This window comes from Rhinolophus sinicus, linkage group LG07 (genome assembly GCF_036562045.2).
Source record: "Rhinolophus sinicus isolate RSC01 linkage group LG07, ASM3656204v1, whole genome shotgun sequence".
Lineage (NCBI taxonomy): Eukaryota > Metazoa > Chordata > Mammalia > Chiroptera > Rhinolophidae > Rhinolophus > Rhinolophus sinicus.
Genome location: NC_133757.1, coordinates 22,583,241 through 22,607,841, shown reverse-complemented (window position 1 = coordinate 22,607,841; position 24,601 = coordinate 22,583,241). Strand labels below are relative to the sequence as shown.

Here is a 24,601-nt window from a genome sequence, read left to right as displayed (position 1 = left end):
TTCCCCTGATCTGGCCTTGGTGGTGACAGTCAAACACATCTTTCCACTAACCTCTTGAGAAAACTGACTGCATCTTTGATACGTTTGACACATACTCAGAGTCTAATTCATTAGCAGCAGTGAAGATGATGTAATTATTCTCTGTAGCAAGTTCATCAAAAGAGTTTGGGGAATGAAAATGAAGGTACAGGCTTAACAGAGACTTGCAAAGGGAAGGAAGAGGTCACGGTTACGAGCATCTGCTCAAAACTCAGCCGAATCCTTTCTGGACTATTCAGAAAAAGGACAGGCCAAGAGCTTAAATCAACCATTTGGTGGCTCCTTAAAATAATAAGGACAGCAGCCAAGCCAGAAGCCACTGGAAGGAAAAGCAACAAAGTAGGAGATAAAGCAAGCATAAAAAAATGGGATCGAGGAAACAGGTCCCAGATGAAAAGGAGCTGCCTGGAAAGCCAAAGTAAATACATGAATAAATAAACACAACATAAATTATACTCATACGTACTTCATACTCTAGCCCAGAATCTGGTGCTTCTTGCAAACACCCACATTTGTCATACTGTCCTTGGGTCACAAAGGGATATTTGGAAGAAGGCAGTTTGTAATTCCTGATTCTTACAGAAAATCACATTTATCATAAGGCCTCACTACAGTATCTGGTTTATTTGCTAGGTGCAGATATGCATTTATTTGTGAGATTTATAAAACTGTGTTTGCTACAAAATGTCTCTGGGGTCAGGTAAGGCAGATCAACCTTCAGTGCAATCTTGTTAGCACATCTCACCCTCACACTCCCTCAATCCCAGCCCTCCCAACACACATTTCACACTTTTCCTTGTGTTCCCTGATGTGCCAAACACTGTAGTAAATCACTGTAGGAAGAGGACATTTTACCTTGAAAAAAAGAGAAAGATACGGAAACAAACACTGAACCCCCGCTCTGTCACACATTAGAATCTATACCAAGTTGTAAATGTATTACTAATACCGGGAATGTCTGGCAAGGCTTACATCTGGAGCTAAATCAAGTTTCCCCATCTGCTGGGTTTGCCTCTTCCACTCATTGTTAATTTTTCAATAGTTTGCAAGAACAATTTAATAACTGTTGAGAAAATGGAAAATGATAGGCACAAAGGGAGCAAGGAATATAGGAAAAGTCAGCGTTAGGTTTCCTAACACTGAAAGCACATTCTCCCCATTTACAAACTGCTTACTTCTGTAAGTGTGTGTGGTCTTTTCCTCCAGACCCTAAACCAACTCCACATATGACTGTTTTATCCAATACATACAGCACTCTGTAAATGCCTTGCTGTTTCATAAGGAACCTAAATGCAGCCCCACAAGCTGCATTTGCCTCTATTTACCACAAATAGAAAGAGCCATGTAAAGCAAAACGTCAAAGTTCCAGATTACCATGAGTCATTCTTTGAACTGAGAACAGCAGAAAATATTTTCAGAGAAAAGCTTTCAAGTGGCCTATACACAGGAAATACTTTGGCAATAAAGACTCCTGAAAAGGACTTGTGACCATCTCTTGGTAAGAAAATTCACAGAACAGCACTGTGAGCTATTTCAACGTAACAAAAGGAAAGTTTCGTGCACTCCTGCTTTTCTTGATCAAGAGCAACAACTTCCTCCACTCCTACAGATAGCAGGGCTTAAAATAGTAGTGGTGTCCAACACACTCCATTTAGAAAGGTACAATAAACCTCAGGATGAGGCAAGCAACTCTGAAAGAAATTCTCATTCCTTACCTGATATTAACCAATGCGTGGGTCACCTTGCTAGCTGCTTCTTTCCACTGGCCTGCATTGGTAGAAAGCCTCAGAACTGCACAGAAGGGAAGAACAAAAATCTGTCAAACCCCTGGTATAAAACACAAATATAAGGAATGAAGACACATCTCACAGAGCACTACTAGAATAATCAAACAGAGCCTGTGCCAATCTTCTGTTTAAAATGTCCTCATGCTAGAGAAAAATATAGGGGCTTATTTTCACCAGGAATTTCTTTCACTAACTTTCTTTGTACTTTCTATCAAACTATCTACTCCTCCTCTGCCCTGGGTTCCCTTCTATCCAATTCCAGCTAACTGGTTTCCATACTTAGTTTTTGTATTCATTTACCATCTATACTGAGGTAATGTGAGGGTAACCTGGCTACTACATTTATCATTTCCCTAATGGCTGGCATTGATTTAGTGGAATTGGTTGGCTGAGTTAACTATCCTCTCCTGTTCCATATTTATCTTTCTCCTAAAGGTCTAAGCTTAGTCAAACTGGACAAATAACCTTGCCAGAAAGAAGATGGTCATGTTTTAACCAAGGAGTAACCTGTTTTAGCTCCTCTGACTTAATTGTGCGACCTGCAACATGAATCAATAGGAACATTCTTCCTTCTCTGACCACATTCCATTCTCTTTTCCACATTTACCCACAGGAGGAGAGGTGACAGAAATGTAGAACGTTCTCTTTTAGCTATGAGCTTCAGGGCCACACATTTCATCACTTAGACTATTTTAGAAAAGAGACAAACCAGTAGCACTCCTTGAAAGAACAAGCACATGGTGGGCACTCTAAGTACATGTTTTTATGAACAAATAGCTAATAAGAGCTAAATATGTAGACAGTTTACTATATGCGAGGAACTGGACAAAGCTGCCAAATTTAAACACAAAATGATTTCAAAATGCCCTAAAAGCCTCAAGCTAAGGTAATCATATATGTAGTAAATTATGGTACACAAAAATAACATACTATGCAGCCATTAAAAGAAACTTAATAATAGCAAAAACTGGAAACAACCATAATTTCCATGAAAAGAAAGAATGGTTAAATCAACTATAGTCATACTAACTAAGCTAGAGAGAGAAACAGATAGACTTAATAAAATTACTAAAAATAGGAAAATATTTTATGATACATAGTTTTAAAAAATAAAATAGAAGAATAACATGATTACAACTATAACACTCTGCATACATACAGGCTAATATACAACTATGAAAAAAACAGTAGTAAAACTAGAAAAGATTATAAAATTTAAAAAATTTTTTCACCTGCTTTTTCTTTAGTATTGGTAATTATCTTTATTTTTTAATGAAAAAACAGTTCAAAATATGGTTATCATTTATGTTTCGGGGCAGCTGCTGTTGGAGGTCCTTGCTATTCAGTGGACTTCACTGCAATAAATTAATGCCATGGATACATTAAACGCATACCTTTATAGATGAGAAAACTGATACTCAGATAACTGAGATGACACAAATGTTAAAATTATCAGACTTTTTAAAGCAACTGTTATGACTATGCTCCATGAATAAAGGTAAACACACTTGAATGCACAGAAAGACAGAACTTCTCAACAGAAGACTTGAAACTATAAGAGAGAAACAATTTAAAAATTCAGAAGTAAAATATATATTATGTAAAATTAAAAATTCACTAGATGGGCTTAATAACAAAATAGATTGACACAGGAGTCAGAGAAACTAAAGACAGAACAATAGAAATCATTAAATATAAAGAACAGAAAAAAATGGTGGGGAAAAACATATAGGGCCTCAGGGACCTGTGGGACAATATCAAAAAGTCTAATGTTTATTTATTGTAGTCTAAGAAGAGGAGAAAGACATTGGGGCAGAAAAAAATTTGCGAAATAGAATGGCTGAAAACACCCAAATTTGGTGAGATTCAAAAAGCTCATCAAACACCAACCAAACAGGATAAACTCAAAGAAAAACCATGCCTAAACATATCATAAACTGCTGAAAGCTAAAGATAAGGACCAAATCCTAAAAAAAAGCTGAAGAAAAACAACATATTACAAACATGTGAACAATGACTCAAATGACAACAGATTTACTTTCAGAAACCATGGAAGCCAGACAAAGAAGAACAAAACATCTTCAAAGTACTTCAAGATAAGAACTACCAACTCAATATTCTATATCTAGCAAAATTAGCCTTTAGGAATGTAGTAAAACAAAAAAATATCTTGTTATCAGGAGGCCTGCTCACACAAAGAACTGCTAAAGAAAATTCTTAAGACTGAGAGAAATGATACCAGAAGAAAATTTGAATCTCCACGAATAAAAAGAGCGACAGACATCGACACCGTCCATGGAGTGGTCTCCCTAATAAGACATGTGTCCATCTGACACCCTACCAAATCTTTACAACATTATTGATTATATTCCCCAAACTGTCTTTCATATCCCCATGGCAAGATTATAGTTACTAATTTGTGCTTTCTAATCCTTTCCCCTTCACCCTTATCCCCTCCCACTTCCCATCGAGCAACCATCAGTTTTTCCTCTATATCTCTGAGACTATTTGTTTACTTTGCACATTTATTCAGTACACCTGAAACTAATTTAAAAAAAAAAAAAAAAAGAGCAACAGAAATGGAAAATATCTAGGTGAATAAAAAAATATATTTTTCCCTCTGAAGTTCTTTAGCATATGGATGATTGTCACAAGCAAAAACAGCATTGTCCTGTGGGGTTTTTCAATGCATGTTTTAATGTAGATGTCATACATATGACAACTATAAGATCAAAATTAGTTTGGCGATTGGTTATTAAAGGATCCTATATAGTAGAAAAGTTTTTATATTTTATTGAAGTGATACAATATTAACTCTAGACTGTGAAAGGTAAGTATAATATAATCCTAGAGCAACTGCCAAAAATATACAAACAAATAAAACCAAAAGCTAACTGATAAATTAAAATGGAATGTTAAAAATATTCAAGTTATCCAAAAGAAAGCAGAAAAGGAGGTACGGAAGGACAAAAAAACTGGGGGGAGAAAACAAAGTAAATGGCAAAACTAAAATAAAGTATATCAGTTATTACATTAAATGTATATGGTTTAAAAACCAAATACGAGACAGAGATTGTCAAATTGGATAACAAACAAGACCCAGTTATGAGCTCTGTAGAAGACAGCCACTTTAATTTTAAAGATATAAATAGTAGTAAAAGGATAGAAAAAGACATGCAGACACTAATCAAAAGAAAGTCACAGTGGCTATATTAATATCAGACAAGACAGATTTCAGAACAAAGAATATTACCAGGAATGCAGAGGGACATTACACAATAATAAACGGGTAAATTCACCAAGATATGGTAATCCTAAATGTGTACACACATAACAGCTGAGCTAGAAAATACATGAACTAAAAAGTAAAAGAACTGAAAGAAGAAATTGACAAACCTACAATTACAGTTAGAGATTTCAACAGTCTTCTCTGTCCCTTTAGAATAAGTACTCGTAGACAGAAAAATCTGTGAAAACAGAGAACATTATCAAACAAGTTGACTAGACAGAAACTTACAGAACACTGTACTGCAAGATCACAATACAAGTGCCTAGGGAACATTTACCAGGATGGACCGTATTCTGGACCATAAAACAAGTCTCAGTAAATTTCAAAGGACTGAAATCACACAAAGAACATCCTCGAATCAAAACAGAATTAAACCAGAAATTACTAACAGAAAGATATCTAAAAAAAAGAAAAATCCCTAAATATTTTGAAATTAAACAACACAGTTTGAAACAACTGAAAGATGAAAGAAGAAATCATAAGAGAAATCAGAAATATGTTGAACCTGAATGACAATGAAAACATAACACAAAAATCTGTGAGCTGCAGCTAAAGTAGGACTTAGAGGGAAATTTACAGCACTAAATATTTATATTTTTAAAAAAAGTTCTCATATCAATGACCTAAATTTCAATCTTAAGAAAATAACAGGGGCCGGCCCGGTGGCTCAGGTGGTTAGAGCTCCATGCTCATAACTCTGAAGGCTGCCGGTTCTATTCCCACATGGGCCAGTGGGCTCTCAACCACAAGGTGGCCGGTTCAACTCAAGTCCTGCAAGGGATGGTGGGCTCTGCCCCCTGCAACTAAGATTGAACACGGCACCTTGAGCTGAGCTGCCTCCCAGATGGCTCAGTTGGTTGAAGCGTGTCCTCTCAACCACAAGGTTGCCGGTTCGACTCCCACAAAGGGATGGTGGGCTGGACACCCCCCCCCCCCCAACTAGCAACGGCAACTGGACCTGGAGCTGAGCTGCGCCCTCCACAACTAAGACTGAAAATGACAACAACTTGTAGCTAAACGGCACCCTCCACAACTAAGATGGAAATTGAAAGGACAACAACAACTTGAGTTGGAAAAAAGTCCTGGAAGTACATACTGTTCCCCAATAAAGTCCTGTTCCCCCTCCCCAATAAAATCTTTTAAAAAAAAAGAAAGAAAATGAAAATACAAGCTACAATGTGGGAGAAAATATTCGCAGTACACATATCTGATAAAGGACTAGTGTGCAAAATATACAAAGAAATCTTACATTTCAAAAATAAGAAAACAGGGGTGGCCGGATGGCTCAGTAGGTTAGAGCGTGAGCTCTTAACAATAAGGTTGCCGGTTCAATTCCCGCACGAGATGATGGGCTGCGCCCCCTGCAACTAAGATTGAAAACGGCAACTGGACTTGGAGCTGAGCTGCGCCCTCCACAACTAGATTGAAGGACAACAACTGATGGGTCCTGGAAAAACACACTGTTCCTCAATATTCCCCCAATAAAAACTAATAAATAAATAAGAAAACAAACAACCCAGTTCTCCTTATAGAAGAATTCTAAATAATTTATATAGATACTCTCACCTCAAGGAGGTGAAGCTTAACCTCCCCACATCCATCCCCAATACCAACTTCAGTGTTGGCTGCATTTATTGACTTGCTTCCAAAGAATAAAGTATGGAAAGGGAGAGAAAAAAACAATTCTGCAGAGGAGAAATGCTGCGAACTCTTCCTTAACCAAGTGATCAAAAAACCTGCTGGCTAGGATATGGAGCAACTACAACTCTTGCATATTGCTGAAGGAAATGCAAAATAGTACACCCACTTTGGAAAACAGTTGGTAGTTTCTTACAAAGTTAAACATATACTTACCAAATACCCAAAAATCTCATTCATAGGTATGTAACCAAGTGAAATGAAAACTTGTGTTCACAAAAAACCCTGGACAAGAATGTTTATAGGGGCTTTATTTATAATTACTAAAAACTGGAAACCTCCCAAATATCCTTCAACTGATAAATAATAATCAAAGATGGCATATTCCTACAATGGAATACTATTCCAAAGCAAAAAGGAATGAACTACTGATGATCGACATGGATGAATTTCAAATGAATACTAAGGAAAAGAAGCCAGATTCAAAAGACTATATGATCCCATCTATATCTAACTACTGTATCTATCTATATATTTTGTGTGTGTAATTTTTTTTTTTTTTTTTTTTTAAGAAAAGACCAAATTGTGTGGACAGGGAACAAATCAGTGGTTGCTAGGGGTGAGGGTGGGTGAAGAGTTGACCTCACAGGAGCACAAGAAAAATTTTGGGGATAATGAAACTCTTGTATATCTTGCATTTTTATATTAGGTTGGTGCAAAAGTAATTATGGTTTCTGCAATTGTTTTTAACCTTTTAAACCGCAATTACTTTTGCACCAACCTAATAATTACACTTCTGTATGCATTTGTCAAAACTCAGAATTATATATTAAAAAGTGAATTTTACTATATATGAAAAATATACCTCAAAAAACTTGATTTGAAAAAATGTTTTTTCCACCAGAAGTTTCATCAGTTTATACAAAATAGAGAGTACTAAAACATGCTATCTCCATTTGTTGTATTTCATTTAGTGAAATTTTTCACTTTCCTATCTGTGTTCTCCTGGTTAACATTTTAATACTCTTGGCAGATTTGAGCATTCCCAGATATCCGCTTTTATCTTGTTGCTCTAGCTACAAGGGCTTATCTCATTTGACTGTGTACACAGCCCAGTTACACAGGTATGACAGGCTTCTCCCTCACTCCTTTCCTTTCCTCATTGAAAGACATCTTTATTCATTTATTAATGGATGCAAAGCCTCTAGGGCAGCTCTTCACCCTCAGAAAATTCTACATTCTTGAAAGCCAGGATGTTGGTAAACCAGGTAGATGAGGTACACTGAGCATACTGGCCAATGGGAAGTCTGCCTTCACGAAGACTTCCTAGCTCCTAAAAAAAGAGACATGTGTCTTGATGTGACAACTGGAACTTGCTATTCTGAGAGGAGCTGACCTGATGCTAAAGCTGTTACACTGAGAAGGAGACAGCAGAGAAAATAGAAAAAATCTGGGTCCTTGCAAACATTGTTAAGCAACCACTCACACCATTCTGGAACTGTCATTCCTTAGAAGTCTTATCAAGTAAAACAATTTTCCTATTATTTAAAATAGTTTAAGTCTGAGTTTTTTGATATTTTCAGTTGAAAACATCCTACTAATACAAGGCTGTACTCCCACTGCCTCAGACATCATAGCAAAGCTACACATGTCTCTCTTAGAAGTTTTCCTCTCCTGTAAAAAATAAAGTATTAGGGAAAAAAAAAGATTTGTCCTCCTACACAATCCTTTTCCACTGTTTCCTTCCACTACTTCATAATACAGGAGTCCCAAACAGAAGATGGAGTTTTTACAAATAGTCTCAACAAAAGGGATGAAACAAACTAATCCGTAGTGACAGAGAGCAGATCAGCGGTTGCCCAGAGATGGGGAGCGAGGGATAGAGGATGTAAGAGGGACATAAAGGGACACAAGGAAACTTTTAGGAGTTGATGGATATGTTTATTGTCTTCATTGAACATGTACATATGCCAAAACTTATCAAAAACTGTATATCACTTTAAATGAGTACAGTTTATTATATATCAATTACACCTCAATACAGCTAATAAGTTGGGGATTTTAATAGACAGTTTTAGTGAGTGGATTTCTGTTTCTGTGCAATCTACAGATATCTTTCCTGACCATTCAAACTCCGGGTAGGTTTGACTCGATTCCTCACTCAAACTTACAAGGATACATGACCTCTTTCAGAAATAAGTTATACTCACTATGGCTGCAGGGTGAATTTTCAGTTAGCCAATCACCAAACAGATTGCAAGAAAGATTTTTATCCAATGCCCACTTCCTCTTGTAAGCTATGCTAAAAATACATAGGTACATTTAAACTCCTTAAAATCCTGTACCTTCTCAAATCACACAATGTTCCTTTGGAATCCAAGCTTTTCATTTGCCACTGTCAATTCCCACCCACTCTTTCACTCCCATCTCACTGCAGTCACTAAATCCACAAGCGCTCTCTCTCTCTCTCTCTCTCTCTCTCTCTCTCTCATATCAAGACAGGGCTACAGGGTTGGAGATGAATTCTGACTTCCTGAAGGCAAAAATGTCCACATAGCCCTTCTTAATGCCTGAGAAGAGGAGACTATTATATTTCTGTGCCAAGCAAGGGAACCAAGCAACTAGAGGAGAACTTTCTGTAGTCTTTTCCTCTTATATGCCAAAAATCACAGCAGACAGGGCGAGAGGAGGAAGAAGATAAGACAGCTTACCCATGGAATACAGGTTGTCGAAGCTCTGGTGCATGCGGATAATCTCGTAGTAGAGTTCATCGTAGCTGCTGGGGGTGGGCAGGAATGTGTCGCCATATGTGATAAACATATTAAATAGGTTCACAATCTAAAAGAGAAGCAAAAGTCCATATACAGGTATAGAGTATTATCAGGTGTATGCTGTAGCCAGCGCTTACTAGCTTTCAAGAGCTGACTTAAATTTTCAGGCATTTTGTGAGCCAATTGCTAAACAAAGCCATTATTAAAAATTAACTTATATAAACTTACAATAAATTATATTAAAATGAAGGTAATAAATACTCAAAACTCATAATTTCCTAATTACTTTCTGTCTTTTAGTGTTATCTATGTTCTTGAGAGTTACACCTCTCACATCTGTGTGGAGGGAATATCATATAATGGTGTGTTACAGCTCATCTTTTCCCAACTCTGCATTCAATGATGTCATGTAGATAGTTTGGAACTGGCCATGGTGGGTGTAGTTCTACCATGGAAATTAGCAAAAGCTACAAATCAGGACTTTTTCCCCCAAAACGTTAAACATTTATTAACACAGTGGGTAATATCCTGAGAAGACATTCAAGGGACACAATACCCTCCTTCTACCCCAAATAACCAGTCAGATAAGCAGGCATCTATAATGTCCCTCAAAAACCAAGTGCAGCCATGACAGAACCACTCATTTGGCTGGGACACCTCTAGAGGCTTTGAAATGTACCAACAGGGGTACTGCAGTAGCGTCGTACAGTCACTTAGACCAGGGCCACAGCTCACTACTCAGACACAGAGATCTGACCTCTACCTGCCCCTGCCGGACAATACACTCTCATGAAAAGAGAAAGAGTCCCAGGTTCGTCAAAGATATGGGTGAGATTGGGACACACCACTCTAGAGATTCTGATCCAAAAGACCTGGTTTCCCCTATGGTCTAGTGGCCAGAACACAGCTCCTATTTCAAACCAACCCATCTCTGCCTTACAGTATAGCTTCAGAAAAAGAAATATTTTTTTGGTTACTCACCATAAGGGCTAACGTAAAAATGTTGTGTTTGGCCAAAAGTACGGTCTCGTTTGACATAAGGAACTTCAGCAAATTTATCAAGGCTTTAAAAAAACAACAACAAAGACATCAACAAGCTATTCAAAGCATAATCAATAAAGTTAAATGAAAATAGACTGGCTCTACAGAAAACCAAATAGGGCTAGAATGAGTAAGTCACAGCTACTAAGCACTTTTTAAAAGTAGGTTAGGTGGGTATATTTGAAGAAAGCACTGACCTTCCCATGCATATGTTGGCTTATCTACTCACAGAAGGTTTTTTAAAAATCTACTTCTTTTTGCCACTTCTTAAATAGCAATTAAGTGCAGAAATATGACTATAAAACAGGTATCTTAGTGTTCCAAATTTACTCCTGCATGGTGATTTCCTCATAAAATTTGCTCAATTTACAGGTCAAAATGAGGGTGCCCCTTTCATCCTAGGCTGCTAGCATCTCATGTCACCAAGTTTTAGCTACATATCTGTTTCAAACATCATTGCGAAGAGGGCTATCTTTCAATTTTACCTGGTCACTAATATGCTAGCTGTACTGTAGAACCTACAGCTGGGCTTCAGCTCTAGATGGGAAGAGAGCTCATGAGAGAAAAAAAGTCCTTAACTGTTTTAACTATTCAAACAAAAGTGCAGTTTACTCTGTCCTATTTCAACTGTGACAACATTTACCCAAAAGGTCCTCTTTCTGCCAAGCAGTCCTTGATGAGGGGAGAGACTGCTAAAATCCAAGCAATCTCAGTAAACAGAATGACTGCCAAGTCCCTAGGTTAGCAGTACAGCTTTAAGACATTTTGCAAATAAATAGTAAGCATAAAAGAAATGATCAGTTGCCTTATACTGTTTCACCTACGACTTTGAAGTGAATCCTGCTTCTATGCTCATCATGACTGCTGCCCCTGTGCCTCGCTCCCCTACTTGATGGGAAGCTGTAAAGAAGGGGTTCAGCAGATGCCAGCAATCGGTGATCCTTCTGTCCTCTCCCCCTAAACCCACCTCACTTCTACAGACACAAAAAATGGCTTGACCTCTCCTTTTCTAAGACATATCTGCTTCTTTGTGAGCAAAGAAGTCCATTCTCTCATGCTGTCTGAGTTTTGTGTGAAGTTTACTACTCTTAGAGACGTGGGCTTTGATTTGGAACAGCAGGGAATAAAGAGTAGGAGTAAGACTCTCCGAACACTTGCTGCCTACCACACAACACCCCTCACTCCCAATCCTTTAAAGGCACAGGTACAGTAAAGCAGCAGCAGGCGAGGAAAAGTACAAGAGACTGTCTCCATTCTGTTTCTAAAGCCTGAATCTTCCCCTCAAATAGCAAAAAAGCTGTGCTAGGGATGAAAGAGGTATCCTCATTTATGAACTCTTCACCCCTGCCCCAACTCAAGTTCTCTGAGGTTTCATAATAGAAAGGCAGCTGTCCCTTTTGATGTTGTCTGTTAACAAGTGATCTGTTGGACTGGACCAAAGAAAAGCTCCATGGGAGCCCATTCTGGATCACATAACCTGCTTAGCTCCTCCAGGAGCTCAGAGAATGAAGGGATTAGCTAAAATTCATATAAAAATAACCCAGCCCAAACCTCTCTCATTAATGCAGATCACCTTGCTGAGTTATTTAGGGGTTGCCCACTCTACCCCATAGCCCCAGAGCTTAGACAAGCCCTGTTAATAGGTAAATCACCTGACAATCAGAACTTATAAACTCACAGGAGACAAGAGCAAAGGACAGGTAGCACATGTGGCACTCTGCAAAACATAATGGCTGGAGAGAGACAAAGCAGGTTTTGCACACATCCAATCAACAACGGCTTTTGTCCCCAGCACACACAGCACAAAGATGCAACCTCAGCAGAGGTTATGTGGTAATTAAGGGGCACAAAACCTAGAGAAAAGGAAGTGAGAACAATGATTTATTGCTCCTCTGCTGGACTACAGTTAGTCTTGATCAGTGAGATTCAGAGTCAGAAATGACAAAGTGATAAATATGAGGGAAGGAAGAGAGCAATTCTGGCACAAGAAGAGGCGGCCTGTGTCCCAACTACCAGAGACATCAGCAGAGCCAAATAGTACTGAGAAGGAGAGCCTGGCACGGCAATACTCTTGACAGTCAGTGCCAGGGGGGATGCATTCTGCACCTGGTAATTTAGGTCAGAGCCCCCTCCCCTCAAAAAAAAAAAAAGTCAGGGTTTTCTCACCTGGAAGTAGCCATCTCTACAGGGAATTTAATAGGCAGCTAAAATGCACAAAGCAACCTTAAAATAGGCCCCCACAAGCCTCTGACATCAGGGCCCACAATTCCTCTCCAAGAGAGAATGTCCCAAATAGCCCATGAAATAATGCTTTTCTCCTTTATCACCTCCCTGACTTTGCACTCATTCTATCAACTGTTCACTGTCCTATACGTCACTACACACACGTTGTCTTCTATCCTCTGACCTGATGTGATGAGACTTCTAAGTCTATGAGGCTTCAACATAGCTGAGTACAGCCTTTTAGAGGTAGAAAGGACCTTAGGTCATTTAATCCAATTTCCTCCTTTTGGGATTAGAAAACACCCCCCACCCCCCAACACTCCAACTAGCTAGTGACTAAGCTGGGACTGGAACCTGCTCTCCTTGTGTGGTGTTCTTTCCATCATTCCATTAAGATGAAACAAATAAAGGTGCCAGATGGAGTTAAATGTTAGAGGGAGGGAAGCTGACGTATAAATGGTATGCTCAGACTTGCTGACTCTACTGTTACCAACACGTCTCTAGACTCTGGTTTATAACTTTCTCCACCCACTAGCTGCTCCAGGTTATTTTCACGTATTTGATCCCCTTTTTCTCTTGGTTCTCAGCGACTTACTTAATAGAGTACAAGTGTTTAATACCTTATTATTACCTTTCCACTACTCTCTCAACACCTAAACACTCCCAGTAGCTTTCCTCAGCACAAACTACCTCAGCAGGCCACTATATCTACTCGCATCTCTCTTCTTTAGCTCTCACCTCTCACCCATCTCTCTCTCCCCTTCCCTTCTCCTCTGTTTCTAGTTCCTCTCCAGTAACTTTAAGAAACAAACAAGCAAACAAAAAACACCACATAACTATTAACTAAAACTATTCCTATTTCCCTCGCTCAGGGTTACCGCCTTCAAAATATCTACTGAATTTGGAATGTAACCAGACGTGGACTTTAGAGGGAGCCAAGATACCCCTTCCTTTATGCAAAATCTGAACTGAAACAAACAGACAAAAAAGGGGGGGTGGTATAAACAATTAACAGCCAAGCTTATTCATAGCTATTATGGTACAGAACTCTGCACAGGGTTTAACTGCAGGCCAAAAAAGAGAACAGCCTCATGTCAGGGGCAGGTTCAAGGACAGCAGAGAACTGGCACTCAGGACCTCAGTGCCAACACACAGAGCTCACGCTGGCTGGCTCCTGGCTCACCACTCTCCACACACACATTTTTAGAAAGCTGCCCTTGATCCACTTGTCCACTTGGTGCCATCTGGGCACATGACCAGCCAAACTATTCCAAGGACAGTCACAGAAGTAGCAGTACATAGAGGGGAGTTAAGATAACTCTAAAAGACAAGGGGTTGGTTGTATAAACATAGTATTGATAATTTGTCACATGCCTTTAAGAGTTTGGTATTAAGTACAATACATGTAGTCATTGTAAAGATAAGCGAGGCAGGATGTACTTTTTTCTTTTGAATTTAACCCTTTGATTGTGTTTCCAATGTTTAAATTATAGTTTTCAAAAGGAAGCAGGGGAGAAGAGGCTAACATAACCTCTTCCTCACCAAAGGCTTGACCCTGAGACAGAGATTTCCAAAGAAGAAGGACCTGTGTTACAGAAACTCAATACTGTGTAAACCGTTTTGCCCATTAGGTGATCTATGGCTGCTCATCCCCACAAAACAGAATGGAACAATTTATTGCAGAGTATTCTTTTGGATGAGGACAAACTTGGGGGGGTGAGACCATCCAGGCCTAAACAGACAATTCTCATTGATACCCACTCTCCAGGGCCCTAGGAGTGGGCTGTCCCAAAACACCAATGCCAGACAGGCATATCATATACAGGAATGCATCATTCTTCCTGCTGAGAGACAGCAACTACAAGTTAATAACTGTGCCAGAAGCTCACAAAGTATTGCAAACATTCCTCTTTTGTACTGCCCCTTCACCTGATACGTTAAGAAGAGACACTTAACCACAGAAATCACCTCCCTAAAATTGCATTCAGCTCTTTTCAAAGGCAGAAACACAATAGTCATAAATGACGAGAGGTAAAGTTTTATTAAGTGTCTGCTAGATGGTAGGCATTATGTACAACATTTAAAGTACATTATTCTCACTGAATCCTCTTACCTATCTATTGAAGTAGGTATTATTGGTCCCAATTTACAGATGACCAAATTGAAATTCAGAAAGGTTAAATAACTTACCCAAAGCCACATAGCTAGTTTGAGCTAAACTGCATTGAGGGTGTTGGGGAGAAAATATTTTCCTCTACCTTCTAGATTCTTTTTGGCTGGTCTAATAATTAAATTGACACAAGACAGACAGATCAGGAAAAAAAGAATCAAATTTAACTTTGTATGTATGAGAACCCCATAGATCTGAGGTTTTAAGAGTGACCAGGCATTTTTGCTTTTCAGATAAAGAAACAACTATTTGTGAAGCTCTGACAAAACAAAGGAGTTTTTGCTTGGGGTAGCAAATTAATGAAGAAGTAACAAAGTTTGTTTATACAGCTTTCTCAGCTTTGAATTTCCTATCTCTGAAGATAAAGATGCCTTCTATCCTCCTGGTATAAGGAGGATACCTTCACAGGAGAGATTTATTTCCTGCTTTCAGGGCAACAAAGGCAGATCAGTGTTCTTGCACCTGGTGTTGCTCAAGTAACTTGAATTCAAAATAGAGTTACTTGCGAACTTTATTTTGGGGTGGCCTACCCTGAACCTCATCAGGCAACATACTGGGAAGAAGGTACATGAACTCTCCCTGCTGAGGTCTATGGAACTGTACTGGTTCCTCCTAAACTTCAATTAAAAAAAGAAGAAGAAGAAAACTTGTTGAAGGTGGGGGAGGTAGCTCTCTAGAACTAGTATCTATAGATGCTACCCAAAACCATAACTTTAGTCAGAACTCTACTCATCAGCCCCTCATACAGCAAAGTGACTGACAAAAAAATCCTCTAAGTTCATCTCCCTTGTAAGCATCTCAAGATTGTACTCCACTGACCTAGGATGCTTTAACCTGCATACTCTCAAAAACAAGACATTGAAAGCAAGTACTCAAGGAAGTATTTGTACACCCATGTTCATAACAGCATTATTTACAATAGCCAAAAGATGAAACCAATACAAGTATCCATCGACAGATGAGTGGATAAACAAAACGTGGTATATACATAAAATATTATTTGGTCTGAAAAAGGAAGGAAATTCTGACACATGCTATGGATGAACCTTGAAGACAATATGCTAAATGAAAGTCAGTCACAAAAGGACAAATACTGTATGGTTCAAGTTATATGAAGTACCACCTAGACTAGTCAAATTCATAGGGTCAGAGCGTAAAATGGTGGCTGCCAGGGATGGGGGGGGAGGAATGCAGAGTTAATTGTTTAATGGGTGAGAGTTTCACTTTGGGAAGATGAAAAAATTCTGGAAATGGAAGGTAGAGATGGTTGCCAAACAATGTGAATATACTTAGTGCCACTGAACTACACACTTAAAAATGGTAAATTTTATGTTGTTTGTGTTTTACCTATTAAAAACAAATAAGAGGAAAAGTTTTTCTTTCCACAGACACTAGCATGAGCCCACAAACACCCCATCCCAACTTTCTGTAACCTTAGCATAACTGATTAGCAGAAATTTACATCTCGGCACACAGACCTAAGTACAGGGCCAAACATACAAAGTTGTGTTTTCTTTGATGGGAAAAGAAAAAGAGCTAAATATACTCAATCAATAGAGAGCCAGGGACTCAGGCAGGAATGCAAATTCAAAATGAACCCTGGGCAGCCTTCAAGACAACAATATGGCAGTCTTCGGAATAATAATCAAAGCTCACAATCAAAGCTACCAATGCACTGAAGTACCAACAATATTCTAGGAAATTCTTGGGGATCCTGGGTTTGACTGCTAATCTTTTCCTGTCTCTACTAAATTAGGCTCCAGATACAGGTATACTTAACCTATAGGTTAAGTCTCCAAATATACTTAACCTATATATCAGGTGAAAAACAGAAAAGTTATGTCAGTGAAATGTTTGAGGTATTATATTACACATTCAAGACGTTTTAGTTGCAGGGAAGTGGGTGCTTCATACATGTTTCTTCATTGGAAAGGCTTTTCTACCAGCCATTTTGAAAAACTTAGTTTCTTGGCTCTGTTTCAGGGAACTACAAATTGACTGCAACTGCTGCCTCTCTTGACTATGTACGAGAGTAACTGTCAGTCTCATACTTAGCTTTGGCTCAAGCTCCTTTCCTTGGAGAGGCCTGTGCATCAAGTATGGCAGCAGTGCATAGAGACTTTCCTGTATAGAGACATAGGTGGGATAAAGGAGAGTACAGGTTCTGGAAAGCTAAGCTAGGAACAGGCACCTTGATGGTTCCAAGAGTCCCAAGGGAATTCCCAGAGGCAGAGGCAGCCAATCTATTTTTCAAATGGGAAGAATTCCACCTGAGAATCCTGACACCTTACGCAGGTTGATCTCTCTCACTGAAGGAACCTTGTTTGCAGAGCTGTTCCTAGCATTAACGTACCCCACATAATGAGGACTTTCCCAGACTTTTTTCTATCCTGCTTTGAATTCAAGAGGAAGGAATAAGGTAGCAGTGTTGCCATGTGGAGAGCAGAATGAATAATGGATACGGGAACTTCTCCAGGACTAAAACCTGTCCCCCACATTGAGGAAAACCAGGTACAGAGGGGAACAAGCCAACCACGGGAAGACACAATTAAGTGGTACCTCAGACCTGCCTCAGAGAAGCAGAGAGGAGGTTTAATTACAAACGCAAGTAAATGACATTTAAATAAGATTAAAAACAGGAAGGAGACAGAGAGCCTCCAGCAGAGCACAAATAAATGTCTCAGCAGAATCAGGTCAGAGAGAGCTATCTGTTTGAACAGCTTTTACATGCTATGAAGAGAAAGAGATACAAAGCAAAGGCAAGATTCGGCCAGGCCCTATATTGTGGCCTGGCATGGAACCCGCTCCTTAGGGGAAATGGATAATTTCACAGTGACTGATAGGAGAGAAATATTAGCATCTCCCTTGCTTAGGAGAGAGGTAGAGGAACTCAAAAGACAGGCTATAAATAGCACTCCTATAACAAGGCAATGCTTCCAAAACCCCAGAGGCACTATAAACTCTAGCCAATTCTCGCATCTCTGGACAAAATCACCAATTACCCAGGGACAGTGCCAGCAATCAGCAGGCTCACTGTCAACGAGCAAAGTGACGCAGGAAGGACTCAGAAATCAACACCTACCAGAAGAATAATTCTAAAATACATTAGATGGCTTCTCAGAATACAGGCATCTGTCTGGCTGAAACCCAAGCATCTCACTGAAACAAAAGCCAACGAATCAAACAAGAAAATGAAATGGCTTTGGTGCATGCTATGAGCCTCTCCAAGTGAACAGAGCACAGAAATCAGTACATCCAGTGGGAGGATTCTGGGAAGATGGCAGAGTAGGAAGCACCAAGAATCTCTCTCCCCACTCAGACAATAATTGCACTAGCAGAATCTATCTGATTAACTATTTTGGAACTCTGGACTCTGATGAAGGTTTGCAGCTTCCAGAAGACTTGGATAGTTTATTTTGGTTAATGTCAGTCAATTTCAGCTCTTAGCACAGTAAGCAGCTACCCTGCACTACCCCTAGCCATGTGGCAAGTAGCTAGGAACTTGTTCCTGCAGCAGCTTGCACACAGCTTGTGGGAGCAAAAAGGAACCTGTCCTTCTAATACTGAGGATATGTGCTCTGATGGCTGAGAGCTGCTTCTGATCCCAAGAGTTCAAAGAGGTGGGCAGCCATTGTTACTGTACCTCCCTGATTGTTCCAAGCCCCCACCCTATAAGTGACTTCCAGGAGATTTAAAGGGCCAATGCCCTTTTTCCCCACCTTCATTTTTCACTTTTCTCCTTTAGGGAACCAGATGTTAAAGACTAGGACATTCAAAAACAACTGCATGCATATACAGGGAAAATTAGAAAGTGACTGCGCATGCCCAGGGAAAGGCTCAGAGAGAAGGAAGAAGACAAGTTTACACCTCAGGCTGATCCTGGGCACAAAGACAGCCTACAACAATAAAAATAATAACAACAATAAAATCAGCAAAGGAGAAGGGGAAGAATCTGATTTCTTGAACCTTGAGAACATTATATTAAGTGAAATAAGCCTCATGAAAAGACAAATATTGTATTATTCCACTTACAGAGGGTACTTAGAAAGTAGACTGGTGTTTGCCAGGGGCTGTTGGAAGGAGGGAATGGGGAGTTATTAGGTACAAAGTTTTGGTTTTACAAGATGAAAAGAGTTATGGGGAAAGAAAGATGGTGGTGATGGCTACATAACAATGTGAATGTATTTAATATCATTAAACTGCATACTTAAAAAAAAGCTAAAATTGTAAATTTTATGTTATGTGTATTTTACCACACACAAAAAAATTCAATACATCAACAGGCTGCAGTGCCTAAGGGCTCCACATGCCTCCAGATGCACTGGGGGAAAAAACAAATTCTTTCTTTAAATGGAAGTTAGGTTCCATCTTACATTTTCTTGGTGTTGGAGTGTATCTGCTAAAAGGGAAAATAAGGTTCTCAACTATCTCCAATTCCCCATTTATTTGGAACTCTGCAATCCTCACAATTACCACCTACCCTCTTCTTTATCATGAAAATGAGCTTTTATGTGAAAGTTCCCATATGGAACTCAGACTCTGGGAAATGCAGGGTCCCAGAGACCTCATTCCTGAGCAGCTGCCTCTAACTAAGCATGCTCAGAAACCACAGCCTTCTTCCAGGACCCTATCCCACCTGCTGATTTTTTCCAATATTGCCCAACTGAGAGAGCCAAAATCACCCTTTGAAAGATCTAATAGTCAATGTATCTGATAGAGCTCCAAAAACTTTACTTTCTGCCAAGATGAGTGAAAACCAGTAACAGACCTGCTTGCTCACTCAACAGCCAGGGAACGATGACACCTATGAAACCAAATGGTGTGTTCCTTTAGAGCTAGGATAGGCACAGCAACAAAAGCACAGCTACTCCTTCCTCTGTCCCTTTTAGCTGACAAGATGCTAATAGGCCTCTGGATAGGATGTGACTTCATGTGCAGAGAAGAGAACACAGATTGCTCAATCTTTCAGGGGTGTTTAGGTGGGAATCTTTTTCTCCCTCTAATAGGCTAATAAACCTGTTAGAAAGTCTTATCTTTTGCTTCTGCCAAGTTTTTGAGGGGATGAGAGAAAGATTCAAAATAGTTAAATTTTAGATTTAGCCAAATGTAGTGATCTGAAGGAGAAAAGAGTTTCTTGGCATTCTTTTTCAGTCCTGGGGCTTTCTATACTGCTGTACAGAATCTTTCATCACAAAATTATGGAAACAGAGAAATACCATCTAATGCTCCTATATTAGAACATTCTAACTTTAAGAGGAATTGATTATCCACAGAAGAAAGAAGCCTCCATCTTGTTACACACGGAAGTAAGAGCAGTCTTAATTAAGCACATCAAGCCTAGAATATGCCTTGTAACATAGTGCCTTAAATCAGAGAAAATTTGGGGGAAAAGAGGAAAAACAATTTTAAAAGCAATTTAAAAAACAAAATAGTGGGGCGGCCGGATAGCTCAATTGGTTAGAGTAGGAGCTCTGAACAGGGTCGCTGGTTCGATTCCCACATGGGCCAGTGAGCTGTGCCCTCCACAACTAGATGGAAGACAACGAGCTGCCGCTGAGCTTCTGGAGGGGCAGCCGGATGGCTCAGTTGGTTAGAATGCGAGTTCTTAACAACAAGGTTGCCGGTTCAATTCCCGCATGGGATGGTGGGCTGTGCCCCCTGCAACTAAAGATTGAAAACGGTGACTGGACTTGGAGCTGAGCTGCGCCCTCCACAACTGGATTGAAGGACAATGACTTGGAGATGATGGGTCCTGGAAAGGCGCTCTGTTCCCCAATATTCCCCAATGAAATTTATTTTTTTTTAAAAATACCAATAGCAGCTGCCAAAATCCCCCTTTCCATCTACTCTAGCTGTTTACTGCTATGTTCTTTCGCACCTGGATGCCCTCTCCAAAACTAAAAGAAGCAATATTGTAGAGTTAGATGTCACCATTGGAGGAAGCTGAGTGAAGGGTACAAAAACTCTCTGTACTATTTTTGCCACTTCCTGTGAGTCTATAATTATATCAATATAAAAAGTTTTAAAAAGAAACTAAGCTAAAAGAAGCAAACAATTAAAAGTTCAAAGGACAGTTTCCCAAAATCAGGAGGGGCTGCCAAACTATCAAAGCTATAACCTAGACAAGAACTGCCAGATAAATCTATGTCTCATGTCATTCTTTCTCTTGAAAATGTTCAGTCCTGTACGAGAACGACAACAGTATAACAAGCTTCCAACGAAAGGCTGACAATTCCCAGTTTCAAAGTGCACCTAAACCATGAAGTCATAGGCTTCTGCCAGTGATGAGAGTGCGGCTGGATCCAGAAAGCTGTGACACTCTGGGTTTTCTATTTTTCCCAGTAAGTATCTGAAAGGTCAGGCCATGTACAATTTCTCTTTTTTACAAAGTTGTGAATGCTTCAGATGCTATTTAGCACAGTGAAGCTGACCAGATTGATTTGGGGGTTTTGGGGTCCTTTCTTCCTGCAGAAAGGCAAATGTTGGCTAGTGATCTGCATCTGACCATAAGCGTCAGAAACTCTAAGTTCTAATCATGACACTGCTAGTGTCTGGTTCCATGATCCTTAGCAAGTCACTTGCCCTTCTATATCTCCACTCCCTTCCCCAATAAATGAAAAGTAATGACGTATCATCCAGGGAAGTGGCAGAGTGAAAGGGTGACAAGGATTGTGATCATAGATAAATGTCGTATCTAAAATGCCAGCATAAATCTGCCTTTAAATCAACCAATGTTTTTGAACTGTGGAAAGCTACAGTATTTAAATATAGGCTGTCTCCCCAATGCCCCTTCTGCCTTCAGTGGAAGTAAAATAAGCTCACTCTATGACCCTCTGCGCAAGGATTTCCCTCTCCAACAACTACAAGCTTCTGCTCACTCTTTGGTTAATGGCTTAGAAATGATCAGTTTCCATTTTTGCTTGGTTAAAAGCAATCCATGTTATCTGTGGGTAAGGAAGAAAGAGACAAAGGACAGAGAAATTACTCACCACTCTCTTTCACATCAATAACTCAAATTAAAAGGTGATGAAGTCAGCTCAACAGAAACATGACAACAAACATCCTACCGAGCACTGTTATTATTGCTGGTGGTGGTGGTGGCGGGTGTTGGTTTTGAGCCCCAAACACAACATTGTGCTGCTTTAAGAGAATGTTGATTCATCATTAACAGAAATTCTATATATCCATTCATCCATTTATTTATTCTTTCAAATGTTTTCTGAGCCCCTATCATAAGTCAAGTGGTGTGCTGGGGATAAAACAATGATTAAAACATGGGCCCTGCCCTCCAGGAACTTTTTAAAGAGGAAAGATAGATATTTAAACAAATCATTATACAGACGTATGCAAACATAGCAAAACAATGTGATCTGCTAAAATAGAAACTCCAAGTGCTACAGGAAGACACAGGAAATAAAACATAATGACCAACATGGTCTTCAACCTCAAGAAGTTCAGAGAGATTAATTAAGCTAAAATTCCCAGGAGGAATACTGTATGATCAGTACACACAGAAAAAATGTTTAACCAGATACTAAGATGTTTTTGAAAACAGAATTAATTGGGAGCCCATGGAACCTAAAATTAAGACAGGGATTCTTACTTAACATGGGATCATGGATGGGCTTTCAGAGGATCCATGAACTCTCTGAAATTACATGAAATTGTAATATGTACAAATAGACATTTTTCTGGACAAAAAGATTGTATCTTTCATTATATCTTCAAAAGTAAAGAGCTACTGTACTAGGATCTTATCCTAAAACCCAGTTTTCTATCTCTATCAGAAGAGAGTTTAACACCTAACCTTTTACCCAGAATGGAAGCCTAGAGGTCAGAGAAGAGCTTTTGAACTTTCCATAAACTTGGTGAAAAATAGTGACTGCTGAAAGAGGGCAATGAAAGAGACAGGACTTCTTCCTTTCCATATTCTAATTGAAGTCAACCTAAATATATTTCCCCATGTATTCGGATACCATGGTGACAGCCATCACATAAAGACAGTGGCAGCAGGGAGTAGATCAGGGCTTGTATCTGTAAAATCAACAAATCAGGCAGGATTAAACCCTCAACTAACACAGCTGGCTTCTCGTCCATTAGACCAAGCCTAAGAATTCCATATGGGAATTTGGAAGGGGACCTCTGGCTACCTCCCCAATAAAAAAAGAGCTACTGTTGTCAACAGCACAGGAATAAAAATCACCACTTAAAGTGCAGTGATACAGAACACCCACATTCCAAATGAAAAAAGGCATTTGGACCCTGGCTGACTGCTCCCTAGACATGCAAGGACTTCTGTGTGTCTAGTCTAACAATACATGCCTTACAGCCATATTTAGAAATAAAATTCTATTAAAGTTTGCAGCACAGGTACGAGCAAGCATCTATATACACGTAAGCACATTTGCCATGATGAGTTTCACATACCTCCCTCAAATCCATAAGTCTGGAAGGCAAAGAAAGAGTGAAAACATGGGCATACCAACATATGAGGGGTAGTACCAGCCAAGGAGTGGGTGGCTCCATCACAGCCACATTTATATTCACTGATTGCAATATTATACATTATTATGGGCTCTGATGCATCAGAAGTAGTGTAGTATTTTGCAGCTTTCCTTAACACCTGCTGCTCTGCATCCCACTGTACACTCCACATAGGAACACATGGAGCCAGGGTTCCAGGAGGGCTCATCCAGTCTATACAGGAAAAGGAGCTAACTTCACCTAAGAGCTCTAGCACAAATGCCTCGGCCTTAGCAAGCAGTTATCCAGACCTCGCTGATGATACTCATATACCCCTCCTCTCAACTTATCAAGGGCCCAAGAATGTCAATGAATCAGGCCTGAGATAGCACATAATTACAAACAGAGCTGGTATCACAGAAAGTACTCAAAGACATAAAGTCAACTGACCAACACGGAATAGATTCCTGTCTCACAATATCCTAGCCAGAATGGAGAAATGTTAAGAGCCAGAAAAGATAAATATAAAAGATATCTTTAATTTTTTAAAAAAATAATTAACTCTTTAAACAAAAATGATGGCAAAGCATTGTGGGGATTATAACCCACGCAGAAGTAAAATTTATGACAACAATGCACAAAGGACAGGATACCAGGTGGACGTAGGAGAGCACTGGGAAGTCCTGGGCCCCAGGGAGACAGACCAGAGTGAACAGTAGGAGGCCATGTGGAAAAGGCAATGGAACAGGACAGTGAGGAAGAGGACAACAGATGATGAGGATGGGAGGAAAGCCAGAGAAATCCCAGGGGCCATGGACGAGATGGCTAGGACAGAAAGGAAAGAAAATAGAACAAAAGAGAATCAAAAGCAGGCAGAAACAACTATTACCACCAATACCTCAGTACTACAATGTGTAACTTCCTCCCAGTTAAGAGACAAATCATTTGTGCTTGTTATACGTCCTACAGCTTTACCAACATCCACAGATTTGTGTCATTTTTGTGTTTCCGCTTTAATTCTAAATTTTTAGAGCCCAACAATCATATAACTATTTATAGGCAACTATAGCAGTCCTCTATATTAAAAAGAATTGTTCCTAAGAAATTCTACTAACTTTAGTCATTTCAATCTCTTTTGATCTCTCTTTAGCTCTTCTGACATTCCCTCAATCTCAAACTC

The 24,601-nt window shown here is 39.5% G+C and overlaps 1 protein-coding gene across 2 annotated transcripts in view; it reads right to left on the bottom strand.

The window, feature by feature from the left end:
* Positions 1-24,601, bottom strand: part of ARMH3 (armadillo like helical domain containing 3) — a 142,836-nt gene that overhangs the window by 63,360 nt on the left and 54,875 nt on the right. For both annotated transcript variants that reach the window (XR_002136765.2, XM_019724983.2), the window contains exons 21-23: positions 10,506-10,588; positions 9,465-9,591; positions 1,755-1,830 (exon numbers count right to left, since the gene is read on the bottom strand). Coding sequence is in view for 1 of the 2 variants with exons in the window: in XM_019724983.2 (XP_019580542.1) it covers positions 1,755-1,830; positions 9,465-9,591; positions 10,506-10,588 (286 nt within the window). In the remaining variant the exon portion in view is untranslated. The remainder of the gene's footprint in view (positions 1-1,754; positions 1,831-9,464; positions 9,592-10,505; positions 10,589-24,601) is intronic.